Source organism: Cavia porcellus, unplaced genomic scaffold (assembly GCF_034190915.1).
Source record: "Cavia porcellus strain 051 isolate PalLab524CR breed Dunkin Hartley unplaced genomic scaffold, mCavPor4.1 scaffold_7, whole genome shotgun sequence".
NCBI classification, from domain to species: Eukaryota; Metazoa; Chordata; class Mammalia; order Rodentia; family Caviidae; genus Cavia; species Cavia porcellus.
Window position 1 is genome coordinate 39,051,454 of NW_026947490.1, and position 16,790 is coordinate 39,068,243.

The window sequence follows — 16,790 nt, forward strand, 5'->3', positions numbered from 1 at the left end:
GGCTGTGGGAGAATGCACTGAGCTATCATACCCCAAGTTCTTACACTGCTTGGCACAGAATGAGTACACACTAAAGGACTGCTACGCATAAAGCAATCTTCCTTCCTTCCTTTTTCTTTGTGGGGCTAGGGATTAAATGTAGGGCCTTTGCACTTACATCTCCAGCTCTTTTTGTTGTTTGTCTGTCTGTTTGTTTGAGACACGGTCCAACTCTGTAGTTGAGACTGTTCTTAAGCTCACCAGGTAACCCAGGCTGGCCTCAAACTCAGCAATTCTCCTGCCTCAGCTTCCCAAGCTAGGATTACAGGTGTGTTCTACCACAGTTGACATCCAGCTCTTTCTGTATTTTTAATTTTGAGTTGAGTCTCATTAAATCCCTAAGTTGCCCAGGTTACGCCTAACCTTGTGTTTGTCTTGCCTCACCCTCCCAGAGCATTGGAATTACAAGTGTCACCCCCATGCCAGGCTGTAAGAACCAAGGCCATGAGGTGATCCAGTGCTTACTGAGCTCGATGTGGTCCTCTAGTTGATGTTACTCAAAGGCATCATAAGTGTTTATTTCTAAGATTTTTTCTTATACAAATTGCAAAATTTGATCCATAATCTGCGATGAATTATATTCACTTAAGGATTATTGGTTTAGTCTGTTTCTTGTTGCTTGAAGTATTTTATACTTGGGTATTTTATAAAGAAAAGAGGGTTATTTAGCTCACAGTTCCAAAGGCTGAAATCCAAGTGTTGGGGAATGCCCTCTGTCTAGTCTTTGGTAAGAGTCCCCTCATCTGGAGAGGGAAATGGCCATGTGCAGGAGAAGCCAAGCATAGGGGGTAGCATCATTTGTTTGTTTTTGAGACAGGATCTTGCTATATAGCTCATGCTGGCCTCGAACTCACTATGTAGCCCATGCTGGTCTCAAACTTGTGGCAATCCTCCTGCCTCAGCCTTCTGAATACTGGAATTACAGGTGTGCACCACCACACCTGTCATTTCAAATCTTTTTTTTTTTAATTGGTACCGGGGATGGAACTCATGACTGCACACTTGCAAAGCAGGCGCTTATGCTGCTGAGCTAAATACCCAGCCCTTCAAACTTTATTTTGATGAGTACATATTAGTCATGCAGATTAATGGGTCTTCTGACAGACGCATATATGCACATAACATACTAGATCATTTCTACCTGCATCAGCCCCTACAGTGTCTTTAACAACAACCTTTCTTTTCTTACTCTTCCTTTTGAACAAAAGCAGCAGCAGCCGGAAGAAGCAATGATGTCAGGCTAGATTATATAATGGACTTTGCTCTTCACTGTATTTACTTTTATGTGTCTTTCCCCACAGGGCAAAGTACCACTGTCTTTTCACTTATGATTATGTCATAGTTGACTTTTCAAATAAAATTTGTTAAAATAAAGTGAATTATTTATTTTCCTATATGGTTTGTTTGTTTTGTTTCTTCAGACAGGATCCCACCGTGTAGTTCAGGCTGGCCTTAAACTCACTATGCAATCCAGACTGGACTCAGACTCTGGACGGTCCGCCTACTTCAGCCTCCCAAAGTGCTGGGATCACAGGCGTGTGACACTACTCCCTGCAAGGTGAGTAATTTTAAAGAAGCCTGTTAAATCAGCAATAGTACAAGTGACATGTACATGTGACAAACTGCAAAGGTATTTTAGGCTTGGAGATGATAGAAGGAAGTGGAACGACTTGAAGGGGAAAGGGTGGGGCTGGTGTTAGCAGCCTGAACTAAGGGGGTGTGTACCCTTGGTCACTCCTCTGAGACCAAGGGTCCTCACTGGACAGGTGACCGCGGTTGCCACTTTCATTTGCAGGAGGGTCTTGAGAATACAGCACAATATTCATAAACTTCCTGGCCACAGTTTGGGTTCTCTTATTGACAAGTTTATTAGTATTACACTTGTCATAAAATGAGCCACCACCTCAGGGCTGAGCCCAAGTGACTATTTTTAACTTCCAGCCTGGGCTAGGACATTTCTGGGGCAGTGGATTAAGTACAGGGAGAGCAATGCATGTTGAAATTTGTTGGATGTTTGCTTCTGATGGTAAGACAGAAGAGAAGTGGGCTTTATTTTGTTTTGAGACAGGGTCTTGCTATGTAGTCCAGCTGGTTTTTTTGTTTTTGCCTAGACAGAGTTCTGCTACATAGTTCAGGCTGGTGTTGAACTTACTACTATATAGCCCAGGGTGGCCTTGAACTGGAGGCAATCCTCCTGACTCAGCTTCCTGAGTGCTGGGATTACAGGTGTGCACCACCATACTCAGCTCCAGGTTGGTTTTGAACTCCCTATTCAGCGGGTTAGCCTCCAAGTCCAAATCCCTAAAGATTTAGGCTCTCTAGTGTTGGAATTACAGGCTTGTGCCATCAAGCCTAGCTTGTTTGGAAGTACACCTGTCTTATCACCGAGCTGGTTAGGACTCTTCAGTTTCTTTTTTAGAATTAAACAGTCTTTTCTGAAGACACACTTGTTTTTTCTTTTTATTTCTTCTTTCTTCCTCCCCTCTCTTCTTGTTCTTATTCTCCTCCTCCTCCTCTTCCTCCTGTGGCATCTTGACTTACTGTGCATTCCAGGCTGGCCTCAAATCCTCTGACATACTCCAGCTTCAGCCTCCTAAGTGCTGGGATTACAGGCAATTGGCATCACACAGCGTGAAAACTTTCTTTTGAAATTTCACAGGTTCAGCAGGTAAAAGGTGGATTTTCAACTTTATTTTAGTTTTTGAGACAAGGTCTCTCTATGTAGCTCATGTTGGTCTTGAACTCAAAGAGTAGTTCAAACTTGCTTCCAACTCCCAGGGATCCTCTTGCCTCACCCTCCCAAGTGCTAGGATTACAAGTGTGTACCAAACTTCTATGTATGTACCTATATATGTATTTAACAAGGTAGTTGTCGCTGTTTATTTAAAAACTGTCTCAGGCACCTGGAACACTTTAAAAAGAAAGTACAGAGACAAGGCTTAGATAGCTTTGAATGTAGATTGTGTCTTACCTGCCACATCTACCTCGACCGCGAAAGGCAGTAGCGGCTGCGCAAACCTGTCCCTGATTGGGGGCGGGGAAGGTAGTAACGGCAGGCAGGTGGCAGGACTGGGCTTTCCCGGCGTCTGCCCAGGCTCCCAGCAGGGCAGCAGGGCCCAGGGTCTGTCCACAGCCAGTGCGCACGCGTGTGACTGGTGCAGCTCCAGCCCCAGAAATCCCCCCTTTTCTCTTCAACTAAGACCATCCCTCCGCCTCAACTAGGAGCTTTACCACGCACCTTTGTTCTAATGCCCTCGACCAGCTGGTGAAATAGGCGAGCCCTACGTTGCAGCTGAGAAAACTGAGACTTGGAGAGGCGCTTAAGACACGTCGCCAAGGGCACCCGCGAGTCTCTCCGACACAAAACCTCTCCCGAGGTTCCTTCCACAGGTGGCTCTTCTCCCAGCCTCCTCCAGCGGACCAGCCCAGTCTCTGCAGCGGGGATGGCACAGGGTGGCACAGGGGTCCCCTCTTGCGGGAAGCTCTTTGCAGGGTCGGTGGAGCCAGAGAGAGGGGCGAGTCCCTAGCCCGCGCCCCCCGCGCGGTTCCCTGCGCCACCGTGGCACTTACGGGGTTGAGCTAGCAACGTCGCCACCGCTGAGGCCCAAAGCTGAGGGCGCTAGCGGCGCGCCCAGGGCCCCACGTTTCGGGGCTGCCCGGCTCCGGCTTGGGGTCGGCCCCGGGTCTCTGAAGACTGGAGGCGGGGCTCGGGGGCGGGCCTCTGGCAGCGAAGGGCAGGGTCTGCGGGGCTCCCCGGCGGACCCGCGGGCCGGGGCGGGCCGGGGGCGGGCCGGGGCGGGGCCTGGGCGGCGTCTGGCGCCGTTTCGGGCCCTCGGGGCCCCTGCGCCTCAGTCCGTCTTGCGCGCCTTTGCCGCTAGCATGACCGACGCGCTGCTGCCCGCGGCCGGCCGGCCGCTGGAGAAGGAGGGCGAAGACTACTTTCGGAAGGTGGGCGGCTTCGGGCCCGGGACCGCCGCCCCAGCCCGGGCTGAGGAGGGGGCTGCGGTGCGCACGGCCGGGTCGGCGCGGCCGGAGGGGGAGGGCGCGCGCTGGTCGGCCGGGCGGAGTCGGAGGAGCAGCCGGAGGAGGCATTGGGGTGGGGGGAGCTGGGCGGGAGGCGGCGGCGTCCGGGTGCGCGGAGCAGGTGGCACCGGGCCGCCCGCGTGCAGGTGCGAGCCCGGAGGCGGGGTCCGCGGCGTGCCGGGGGTTCCTGGGCGGGCAGCGCCAGCGCCCTCGCGACGCCGTGTGCCCCGAACCCAGCTTGTGCCCTCGAGATCACTCGAGGCAGGCTGGCTGTCTTCTTTTCCCTCCAGAATGTTGTTTTCAGGGTCCGTTTGTTTGACTTCTTAGGGCAGAGGCAGTAGCTGTGGAAAGAGACCTCGGGCGCCGCCCCCTCGTTCAGGGTCGCCCTGGTGGGCCTGAATGCAGAGGCCTCGCCCCTTCCCACTTTAGGTTGAAGCGGATTTATCTGGTTGTCTGAGAGACTAGGCGGCCGAGTGTGAGCTCCAGGCTCGGCCCACCCCGCTGCGGTCGGTTCTGTAATTGATGGTCGAGCAGCTCAGTCCCTCCACAGTGACGCCGGAGCCCACAGTGGTGGCACACGCTGGTAATCCCAGCATTCTGAAAGGCTGAAGCAGGAGGATCTCAGGTTCGAGCACAGCCTAGGCAATTTAGCGATTTAGCAAGACCCAGTTTCAAAAAAGGAGGGAGGCTGAGGATACAGTTTAGTGGAAAGATCTTGCGTTCGATGCCCAGTACCGACCCCCCCCCCACCTCCATTACACCACCAAGCAGTCTTCAACCAGGGTCAGCTGGGGTGTTGGGAAGCTCACAGGTGGCAGGGCCAGCAAAGATGCTTTCTAGCCAGGAGTCACGGTGACGCCCTCCACAACTTCCTCCTTGCAGGTCCTGGTGAGTTTAAAAATAGCCTTTGGCCAATGATGACTAGGTGGGTTGAGAGATGTGGTTGGTATTTTTATAGCAGATAGGATCCAAGGCCCAGTGCCTAATTATAAATAGGGAAGTGAAACTGTTTCCTACTGGACAGTCACTTCTTGATTGTTCCCAAGCTTAGCCATCCAGTTCCTAAGTGATCTTGACATCTTTCTCCTCCTATATGACACTGACCAGTTTAGGTTTTTGCTCTTTGGTGAGGGGCATTAAATGTAGGACCGGAGTGGAATCTGAGAATTCGAAGATGAACGGGAAGGCTACTTTTTAAAGTTGTTTTTGGCTTTAAAAGAAAAAAAAAAGGAAAGTTAAGTTTAAAAAGCTGTTTTGAAGTATATTTAAGTGCAACGATGTCATCATGGAATTACAGGATTATAACTTCTAATTATGCGTGGCGTTTGGGACAGAGGATCACAGGCCATAGAATGGAAGAGGTTTGGCCTGGGAATCCCTAGATGTCGGTACTAGGGCCCCAGGGTCTGACTACCAACCCCACAGAATTGCTTGATGGCCTCTGACAAGTCTGGGGATTTGAGTTTCCTATCCAGATTGTTTGTCCTATGAACAGATGGCTTTATGGGCCTCTGGCAGCACCTAGGGGAATTGGCAGAGGGTGGATGAGGAAGGATAGAGCAATACCTTTGGGAATGATTGTCCCAAACTTTCCAGAACAGTTTTTCATGTGGGGCTACTTTTTGAGTCCCAGGGGAGGATCTAGTAGTGATGGGGAGCAGTGGATTATAAAGAAGCCACGAAAGGACACATGGTTGGGTGTTTTTTAGGTGTTTCTCTGGTGGTGGGTGAGTGCAAAATAAGATGAATCACTGCTGTACAATTAGAAGCATCTGTTTGGAAAACGATGCTTGTGGTGATCATTGTGCTATAGCTGAGTTAAGTCATACCAGTCCAAAGAGTGTTCTTTGTGTGGAGAAAAGAAAAGGTGTTGACATTTGAATCTTTCCTGATTTGTGATCTTAGCCAATTTGATTTAAAACAAGTGCTCACTGAGTGACAGATGGGTGTTACTCAGGTGAAGAAGGGAAGGATGAGCACTTCGGGCAGAGGGAACAGCTTGGGCAAAAGCAAGGGAATTGTGAATGCTGGTGAGGAGCCTCCTGGGAGTGTGGAGGTGTAAGTGGGGACTACTTCAGGGTCATTCATCCTAAGGAAGCAGCACATTTTAAGGAAGCGTTTAAAGCAGTCAAAGATCTGTGAGATATTTATCAGAGAAAGACCTTTTTACCAGTGGAGGTGTCAGAGGGTCGGGATGGTAGAGAGGGAATGGTGGAGCCTGGCGAGGTGAAGTTGGGGAGATCTAGCTTCAGGTAATGCCCATTATCTTTGTCCTTCCTACTTTATATATGCTAACGATGCTTGCCAGTTTAAAGTGCTTTGTCAATACAGTGGGACCACCTGTCCTTCTCACCAGCTTGTACCCTAAGTCAGACTAGGGGCCAGCCTGAAGGTAGGGATCCCAGTGTGCAGGTTGGAAGGCTGGGAGCCCGGGCACAGGCAGGGCCTGCAAGGATGGGAATGACTAGTGGGGTAGGATACGGTGGGGCGGGCACTGCCAGGAGGAATTCAGAGCGTCTGATACAGGTCACACGTTACTGAGATGTGGTGAACCAGGAGGCTGGTGTGGAAGGCCAGGCTGATTCGAGGTTGCCTGTGGGATATGCAAGTGGTGATCCCAGTGGACCATGGACCTGGTAACTGTGAGAGCTTCTTGCTGGAAATGCAGCCATGGAGAGCACCAGTGTGAGGATGAGCAGGGGTGTCAAGTGAAGGGATCTGGAACTGAAGAGACTAACAGGTCCTCTGGGGGATAGGTAGCACGGAGAGAGGCGAGCCCGGAGAGTGGTGTGAAGAAAGCTGAGAGGTCTCTTTAGTGGAAGGTGAGGTTGACAAAAGAAAAGCCTGGGAGAGTTTTGGATTTAGTCCTTGAGGGAGCTGTTAGAAAAGCAGGGGTTGAGCACTGGGGATAAGAGTCACTGTGGCAGGGACTAGGGAGAAGGGCAGAGAAGGTGGTTGCTGGAGAGAGCTGGGATAGAGAAGGGGCGAGGTAAGCTTATTATATATTATTTATTGTCCTTATTTGTGTGGTGCTGGGGATGGAACCAAGGGCCTCACACACGCCAAGCACACTCTGCTGCTGAGCTACATCCCCAGCCCCACAGGGGAATAAGAAACTCTGGAGTCTGTTTTTGACAGCTGGAATTCAAATATGGTCTTGTGCATGCTGTACAAGCTCTTTCTCTACCTCAGGGCCCTAGAAACTTTTTAAAGCTAAAAGTGAAGAAGGTGGGTGGATTCTTAGAGATTGAGGAAGAACCAGCTGGGAGGTGATTAGAAGCTGCTGCTGAAAGTCAGGTTTTTTTCCTCCCTTTCTTGTTTTCTTTAAAATGCCATTCTGTTCTATTCATTCACAAAGCATTATAGAGTGACACAGCTCTGTGCTGGTCTTATCACATGCTGGGACACATTGGCTTTTTACTTTTTTGAGTGCTGAGCATTGAACCCAGGCTCTTGAGCATGCTAGGCAAGTGCTCTGCCCCTGAGCTATATACCCCTAGTCCCTGTAACCTGTCCTTCATGGGAAGCCTCATGGGGAGCTGAGCTGGGCTGGGGGCTGGTGCTTTGTGGTGACAACTTGGGCCATGCTTGGAAAGATGCTTCCTTGCTTGAGATCATAGAGCAAGTAGGGTGGCTTTAGGGCCATTTTCAGAGCTTCTGCTGTGTTTGTCTGGCTTGCATATAAATGAAACCTAATTGCTGAAAAGTCCCTCTTGGTGACCAGACCTGAACCCTAAATGAGCAAAATAATCAGTGAAGGGGAAGGCAGGTATCTCTTTTAAATCAGAGTTTTGTGGGGTGGCAAAGAATTTGATTGCACAGAAGATAGAGGACACCAGTTAGCCCCAGGTCAAGCATGGACAAGCCCTGTCTTCTTGGTCATGGACAATTTGGGAGATCTCTGAATTTAAAAAAAAAGAAACTGTCTAAGTGCAGTGCCACATACGGGAGCCTGAGACAGGAAGATCTCTGAGTTCAAGGCCAGTTTGGGCTACATAGTGAGTTCAAGGCCAACCTGAAGTATATAGTGAGACTCTGTCTCCCCTCCCCCCCAAGAAAAGAAAAAAGTAAAAAGAAAACTGTTTGGTGTATTATATCATAGTTTCATCTTTCTGTAGCTTCTCATTGATCTTTAGAATTTTTTTTCAATGATTTTTTTTTCTCACTAAATTTATAAGGCTTTGTCTTTTTCCTTTTTTGTCGGTACCAGGGATCAAACTCACGACTGCCTGCTTACAAGGCAGGTGCTTATGCCCCTGAGCTAAATCCCCAGCCCCTATAAGGCTTTAAATAGTCATCCCTTTCCCCCATTCAACCTAGAGCCTTTGCACTGACTTGCATCCGTAGGTCTTTTTAAAATTTTGAGAGAAGGTCTTACTAAATCATTCAGGCTGGGCTTGAACTTGCCACCTGCTTCAGTCTCAACAGTATTTTTTAGAATTCATTTTAATTTAATTTTTTGGGGGTAAGGCCTTGCTGTGTAGTTCAGGCTGACCCTAACTCACTGTGTAGTACAGGCTGTCCTCGAACTCACAGTGATCCTTCTGCCTCAGCCTACCCAGTGCAGGGATTACAGGCATGTGCCCCCACACCTGGCTTCAACAGTGTATTTCTTTCAGGTTGCTATAAATTCTTTTAAAAGAATGAGCAATAGAAATGTATCCCTCCCCATTTTTATACTCTCCCTACTGAAAGACTTAGAAGAAAATGTGTTCTGTAGTTTAGCGCAGAGTAATGTAGGTTTCCAGGAGGCTGCATCATAATAGCCGATCCCTTCTCTGGGGCCCCAGTCCTTTAGGCCCAGGAAAACCTGTTCTTGGCCAGGAGAAAACCAGCTGGGGTCAGGACAGGGCAGAGAAAGCCTCTCCCCAGGACGGCTGAAAGGCCCTGCCTGAAAGATCTGAGCGCTAATGGAAGGAGAGTACAGAGTATGGCATTGTCACTTGTTCCTTCTGCCTGTGCATCCTTAGGGAACACAAATGCCCCGAAATGAATTTAGCTCCATTGTTTTTACTCAAGAGCTGTAAGAGAAGTTTTTCTTGTTCACAGAAACCTGCTGGCTGGACAGGGCCCCAAGGCTCATTGTGTCCTGGTTTATGGCCTATGTTTACACTGGGCTTCTTGGAGCTCCAGTGGAGAAGGAAGGAGGAGAATTCTGGTTTTTTGAAACACATAATCTCCTAGTTCCTTCCTCTATGTCATTCATCTTAGAAGGGGTCTAATTTTATGTTAGACACTTGTGTGTCTCATGTATGAGTGTGCACCTGTGTGAAGCCTTCTGATGGGTCAGGTCCACAAGCATGGTATGTGTGTGTGTGAGCTCTCACTTTCCTGGTGAGCTGATACTGTCTGTTGCTGTTTGCACCCATACTGTAGGAGCTGCAGTCTTTTCCCAGGCAGAGAGGGAGGGAAAAAAGGAGGGGTGGAGATTGGAGATTCTGCTCCTCGCCCTCCCTAAGTATCCCACTGTGGTCTAAGCCAGGTCCAAGAGACCAGGCTGCACTCAGGCTGACCATAGCCTTGGTGAGGAACCTAGCTGCACCGCTGTCCCAGCAGTCCCCAGGGTGTCCACAGCATGCCTCACTCTGTGGGGTTCTGGCCAAGGAAGTCTTCCAGCAGAACAGAATTTTCATAGTGACTCAGAGAAGAGTCAGTGTGATGAACTGGAACCCTAAATGTCCCTTGTTTCCTGGGGCTGTTTGAACAGTTGCCAAAACACCACCTGATGTTGCTAGCATCGACTTCAGCCTGATCAACACTTCCTCCTTTGGCTCAGCTCCTAGAGTCTCGTGACACAAAGGCTGCATTGGAGGTGGCCTCAGCACAGTGGAACTGCAGGTGCAGCTCAGCTGGAGGACCAGGCTGGCAGGAGTGAGGTCTCTCTTGGCACCTGGGACAGAGAGACGGTGGTGAATGATGTGAATCTCTCTGGTCTTCCACTGAGGCCCCCAGAGTGTTCATTGTGGCCATAAGCTTTTTAAATTTTTGGAATACTGAGCATTAAACCCAGAACATTCTCATGGGAGCTAAATTTCTTAATTGCCCCGGCTGGTCTCAAATTTGGGATCTTCCTGCCTAACCCTCCCAGAGTGCTGGGATTCTAGGCATGAGACCAGCCTGCTTGGGAAAGCTGCTTAGGAAAGCCTTTGGAAATTCCTAGGTCTCAATTTGTGTGGAAGAAGAGAAAGGGTGGGTGACCAAAACAACTTCACATAGTTTATTTTTCTCCAGTATTGTGTACATTATAAATGAAACGTAAGGTTTATTCTTTGCGATAGGGTGTCACTATGTAGTTCAGGCTGGCCTTGAATTTGCCTCCCAAGTACTGGTGTGTCCCACCACACCTGGCAAAAGTAATTTAAATTGTCGTAAATGGATAGTAGTCACAGGACTATACAAATTCAAGATTCAGTACAAATATCAGCCCTCAGTTTCAGCACATACTCAGATACCTTCTAGATAAGAACGCTCAATTACCACCTCTACCCTGTCAGGTATAATAAGCAAGTGATTGGGGGCTGGGGATTTAGCTCAGCGGCATAAGTCGTGAGTTTGATCCCCGGTATCGATAAAAAAAAAATAAGCAAGTGATTGACTGGGTTCGGAAATATTTTATTCATGGACATTTGGTGATTTCAGGTATAATAGGAAGCCAGGTGTGGAGGCACATGTCTAATCTCTGTGGAGGCTGAGGCAGCAAGATCAGAAGTTTGAGCCCAGCCTGGGCAATTTAAGGACTGGAGGTTATGGCTAAGTATTAATTTACGTCATGCCCATCCTGCTTCTATGGGAAGGGACTGGGGTGCTGGAAGGAGGCAGCTTGGTCTCCACCACTACTCCTGTGCCTGGCAGAGACCTAGGGAGGGCAGGAGGGCTATTTAGATGTACCTATTCGTGTTTTTATTTTTTATTTTTTTGACATATAAGAGCTAGCTTCTCTCCATCCAAGTTTCCCTGAATCTCCAGTGTGGTGAAAGCTAAATTAGATGTATGTGTGTATTGCAGGGTATGGCATGCTATTTCCGTGCTTTCTGGTTGACAGCTCTGCTGAATTCACGAACAATTCTGTTTTTCCACAAACAACTTTATTTTTCCAGAGTTTGGTGATTGAGTAAGGGATTGTGTAATTGGGAAGGAAAGAGAAAAGTAAAGAAAATACGCTGAAGAAGCAGCTAAACTCACTTGTCTTCCTGTGGCCTGAGTGAGGGTTTCTCACCAGGTGCTACCTCAGTCCTGTCCTTCCAGCTTGCAGTCAGTTTTACTTCTGACATCTAGATCCTAAGCTTTCAGTTTGCCCAGAATTTACTGGAAAGATAGCTGTTGGCTTTATTTTTGTCTATGAGGAGGAAGGGTCCCCTGGATACTGAGGTAGAAGAGAAGGAGGCAGGTGCCAAGCACTGCATTGAGTGGGGCCATTCTTTACCCAGCTGGACTGGAAATTGAACTTGTGGCAACGTTCCTGCCTCAGCCTCCCCTGTGCTGGCATTAAAGGTGTGTGCAACACCATGCACGACTTCATGGCTGTTTTAGCAGTTGAACAAGAATGTACCACCTCTGGTTGGCATGGACCATGAGGTGGGAGAATGTACTTGGATTACTGTTCCCCAGAGGATGAGGAATGATGCTAGGTGGTCCTCAGGCAGGAAGCACGTGACTGTGCCCCTGGGGATTGGAAGCAAGCTTCTTAGCATCCTCACACATTGCTCATACTGTGCCGGCCTCACAGACCACCCGAGTCTGGGGAAGGAGTCTGGTAGCTCCCTTAACCTCCATGCCCCAGACTGTGAGGTCCTGGATACTGCATCTGGACCCACATTGGTTCTGACTCCCAGGAGAGGCCCACCAAGCTCACAGTGGTGTGGACAGTTCCCTCAGTACTTGGCTTTTCTTGGGTGCAAGCTGTCAGACCATCCTTACAGATTTCGAGACGAACCAAAATGCCCAAACCTGATCCTGCCAGGAAACCAAATAGACTGGATGCAAAGAAAGATTCACTTCATTGCAAGACCTTGTTGGGAGTGACCTGTGAGGCCAGGACAGCTTGGTGAGTGGCCCTGGTTCTCAGACCAGGTTTGTGTGACAGTTACTTCCCTGCTCCCTGGCACAAATGTTTGCCATTTTTGAGCAATTCTATGCCCTGTGAGGAATGCGTCTCTGCCATTGGTCTGAGAACCTTGCAGTGGAGACAAAGCCGGGGAGGAGAAATGTGTGGCTGAGGACTGTGGGAGGGGGACCGCCACCCTCAACAGCCCCTGGTGAATCCAGGGGGCTTTCTGGTGGTGTTGAACAGATTTACCTCTCAAGGAAATTTCCTGGGTGCCCAGTGGGGGTTTCTGCCGTTCCCAGCAGGGCGCAGGATTCCTACCTGTCACTAAGAAGTAATGTAGTTTTGGGTCCAATTACTCAGTCAGATCTAACCTATGAATTCTTAGGTCTCATCTAGGAACTTGACCCCACAACTGTGGGCTGGTTCAAACATAAAAATTCCAAAAGTTGGTTAAAGTCTTGAAGCAGGAAAAAGTTCTTATTCCTGTGCTGGAATGGCTGCTTATCTGAATTCTCTGGGAATGTACATAAAGGGATTAATTGTTAAGGCTTATTGATAAAGTAAAACACAGCACTGGTGAGCCAGGTAACTGAGTCCAATCAGGCAGCACTTCATAGTAATTCGCAGAAGAGGAAAGGGAAGAGACCAGTAGTTATTGTAGCTCTTTAGTATTAAATTAACATTAAAGACATTGTATCTGAAAAAAGATTTTAAGTTTAAACCATGTGTTGTTTAATGGTTTAGCCAGGCTTGGCGCAGGCCTGTAATCTCCGCGCTCTGGGAGGCTGAGGCAAGATCATAGGTTGGAGTCCAGCCTGGGAGTGATTTAGGGAGACCTCCTTTCCAAAATTAAAAGATAAAAAAGAGCTGAGAATATAGCTCAATGAGAAGGCCCTGGGTTCAATCTCTAGTACCAGGGAAAAAATAAAAACAAAACAAAAAAACCCCACAGTCCTAACTTCAGGATCCATTTTAGCTCAGATTCTGAGCATCCCTACAGTCTGTTTGAATTTGGGGGAAAAGTGTCCATGTGAGACAGGGAAAACTAGGTGTGGACTGTATAGGGGACAGATAATGGGACTGCTGGGAGAGGGGGTGAGAATGGGAAGTCTGTAGAAGGAGAACTGTAACTCACGTCTGGCCTGCTAGTCCAGAGGCCACTGATACAGAAACTGCTGAGAAGAGTGGACCACCAATAACCTGCTCTCGTCCCTGCGGTCTAGGCCATGAGTGTGGTGCAGGCCTGGGGAGGGGAGGCTAGGTGTGTACAGCAGGCCACTCCCAGGGAGTAGCCGTAGCCGAAGCCCTGCAGATAAGCCTCAGCCAGGAATGTGGTCCTAAGGCAGCTTCCAGGGCTTCTGCCTGTCTGGGTGGGGAGAAGGCCATTGGGTGTAAGTGAAACTTTTTTTTTCTTATCTTAAATTTTATAGTATGAAATGTTGTAATCCAAATACCCCAAGAAATACTGCACTAGGCTGAGAACATGGGGAGATAATTCACTTAAGGAGAAATCCAAGGGATCAGTACTTCATGGAAAAGTGTTTACTCTCACTAATAATAAAGCATGCAAATTGAGAGAATGGGATGCTTGCTTTTGCATTCATTAAAAATCATGCTTTTTACCTTAATAAATAGATGATCCAGTTTAAAAATGAGCAAAGAATCAGATTTTCTCCAGGGAAAATCTATAGCAGAAGTCAGTAAGCCCATGAAAAGAGTTTTACCACATAAGCTATCAGATTCAACAAAGACCAATGCCAATGTAGGGCAGGAATTCTTACCTGTGACAGCTTAGGGTGTGGATCCTAAGCCATAGCCTTGGAACAAGCAGAGGAACTTTTAAAAAATGGTGCTGGGCATCAAATACATGCTTGGTAAGTGTTCCACTATTGAGCTATACCTCCAGCTTACACCAATGAAAAGATGTTCAGCGTCATTAATCATCAGGGAAATGCAGTTCAGAATTCCAATGAGCAGTACCCCTCCCCCCTACGGATAGCTATAATAGAAAAAGACCTGGGACTAGGGTTGTTGCTCAGGTAATAGAACACTTGTGTAGCCCATGTAAGGCCCAAATTCAGTGCACAGTACTACACATACAAAACAAAAAATTTGTGTTTGAGGAACATTTTATTTATTTTTTATGGTAGTACTAGGGGTTGAATTCAGGCCTTTTTGCATTGAATCACTTTTTTTTTTATTGTTTATTTTGAGGCAGGGTCTTTCTAAGTCACTAAGTTGGCCAGGCTGAGCTCAGCCTTGCAGTCCTCCTGCCTTTTCTCCCCAGAACCCCAGCTGAGGGGCACTTTGTGATAGAGAAGAATCTCAGGATGGGGTACTAAGTGACAAAACGTGGTAAGCTATCTGTGCCATTGTGCAGAAAAGGGCTTGCACACAGGCCAGAGGCTGCTCTTCTTAGTAAGACCTGCTTGCAAGTTTGTCCCCAGCTGCCATCTGGGAAACTGGAGTCTTCCCACAATTCCCTAGCTGGTAACAGTGGTCCACTGTGCCTAGACTGGTGGTATGAACTGTGGTTTGTGATGAAGGCCTGCTGTCCTTCTGGGAGTCTGGAGCTTTGGTACTTGCTAGGCAGAGTGTGCTTATGGGATCAGCTCCCATTGCAAGTTCTGCTGGGTATTCTGTTAGTAAGCTAATATGAGCAGAGACATTGAATATGAGTTGTTACATTTCATAACTTTTTTTCTTTTTGTTAAGGGGATCAAACTCACCCCAGGCAGGTGCTATGCCACTGAAGTATTTCCTTGGTCCCATACAATTTTATTTATTTATTTTTGATTGATTGATTGATACTGGAGATTATACCTAGAGCCTTGGTGTCGGGCAATATTCCCAGCCCTTCTTTTATGTCTTTTTGTGTTTTTGAGACAGGGTCTTACTATGTAGTTCAGGTTAGTCTTGAACTCACTAAATAGCCCAGGCTGGCCTTCAACTCATTGTAATCTTGTCTCAGTTTCCTGAGTACTGGGATAGTTTTTGTTTTTGTTTTGATTCAGGGTCTTCGTAGGTTGCTGAGTTGGCCAGGCTGGGCTCAAACTTAAATCCTGTTGCCTTTTTGCCCCTCACAGATATATGCCACCATGCCCACCTAGCGTTGCTGGATTTTTAGTCCTGGGAAAGAGGGTGCTGCTGGTGACCCAGCACCGGTGGGAGACTGTGAAGCAAGCCTACATTCAGTTCCTCTAGCTTCTGTACTTCCTTATGGTCCAGCTATGTGTGCATCCTTATGGAGCCACCATGATGAATCGTAGTCACGAGTACCACTATGCACCACACTCTGTGAAACTTTCTAACAGATCAACATCCTGGTGGTCGTGGGGACTCCTAACACAGCCAAGGACTGGAGAATAACAACATGCACTTAATTATAGACTGGAAGGAAGAAGACCACCTCACAGGGGCTGTTTTGGAGTTGTGTTATTATGAATGGCTTATTTTCTTTATAGTTTTCAACATTGTATCCATTTTCTCTATTGACATTTACTTTTATTTTCAGAAGAGATTATCTTTTTGTTAAACATCAGTGCGGTAATTGGCGTCATGTTTAGAGTGGTTCACCTCTAAAGGAGCATCTCTTATTTTTCTCTAGGGATGTAATCCCCTTGCACAGACTGGCCGGAGCAAACTACAGAATCAAAGGGCTGCTTTGAATCAGCAGATCCTGAAGGCCGTGCGAATGAGGACAGGAGCAGAAAACCTTCTGAGGTAGGTGTCTTTGGGTTCCCCGCCTCGCCTGGGAAGGCCAGCGCCCCTGGGGCCTGTGCAGCCTTCCCTGTGCTTCTGAACCTGCCCTGTGCTTTCAGCTTCAGCTTTCTTCTCATTGCTGCCTCCTGGGCTGGGTCCTTTCTTGCTTAGAGTGTGGTTATGGTAAAGAGACATTTGGCCCACCCCAACTGTGTGTGAGGGGAGAGGCATGGACAGGGGCACTTGGCTTCAGTTGAATGCCCTGGCTCCTGTGGAAGTCCAATTAAGCATTTCCTTGGTGTTTGTCTTCCCTGCTTCCTGTGGGACTTGACAGTTTCTCCACTGCCTAGCACAGTGCCGGGGTAAAATTACTACTTGGTAAAGGTGTGTTGAATGTATAAGGGAGAAGAGTCCAGGAAGGAGTGACAAGGACATTTTTATTGTTTATGTCCATCTTTCTACTGAAAAGGGTATTCATTGTCTTTGTTTTTGTTTGAAACTTTGTACTGCAGGCTGACTTTGAAGTCACTTAGGTAGTCAGACTGGCCTCAAATTTAAAATAGTCCTCCTGCGCCAGCCTCCCAATTGCTAGAGTTACAGTGTGAGGCGAGCCATCATGAAAGAGGTATTAATCAACCACTTAGAGCCACATGAACCATAGTCCTAGCTACTCGTGAGACTGAGCTGGAAGATTCCTTGAGTTGGAGAACAGCCTTAAAACAAAAAGAGTTACCTGCTGAGAGGGACACAATACAGCATGTGTGCTTGAGGCACACATTGTTATACTTAGGTGGTAACATAGTTACTTATCAAGCACAGAACTCATCAAACCCTTCCTATACCTAGGTAGCTATCAGCCTTCCACATGCCCTTAAATTCAACAAAAGACATGTGCCAGTGTCTTTTTGTGCCAGTTTCCTTTTTCAGAGTTCCAGGGTTAGTCCTTGTCACTCTTGCCACCTTTTACAACAGATAGTCA

The 16,790-nt window shown here is 47.9% G+C and overlaps 1 protein-coding gene and 1 long non-coding RNA gene across 4 annotated transcripts in view; one reads left to right on the forward strand and one right to left on the reverse strand.

Moving 5' to 3' along the window:
• Positions 1-1,052: 1,052 nt before the first annotated feature.
• Positions 1,053-3,841, reverse strand: LOC134476932 (uncharacterized). The gene is made up of 2 exons (XR_010048775.1): positions 3,610-3,841; positions 1,053-3,471 (listed from the first exon to the last, which is right to left on the reverse strand). It is a non-coding gene; the product is annotated as an uncharacterized LOC134476932 (long non-coding RNA).
• Rhpn2 (rhophilin Rho GTPase binding protein 2) overlaps positions 3,229-16,790 on the forward strand; it is a 49,675-nt gene continuing 36,113 nt past the window's right edge. Inside the window, exons 1-2 of one of the 3 annotated variants that reach the window (XM_063253385.1) lie at positions 3,229-3,429; positions 15,717-15,832. In XM_063253385.1, coding sequence (XP_063109455.1) covers positions 15,804-15,832 — 29 coding nt within the window. In that variant the 5' untranslated portion in view covers positions 3,229-3,429; positions 15,717-15,803. Of the gene's footprint in view, positions 3,430-3,856; positions 3,988-12,084; positions 12,107-15,716; positions 15,833-16,790 lie in introns of those variants that run through there. The other 2 variants (XM_003466623.5, XM_063253384.1) reach the window with 2 other exon arrangements.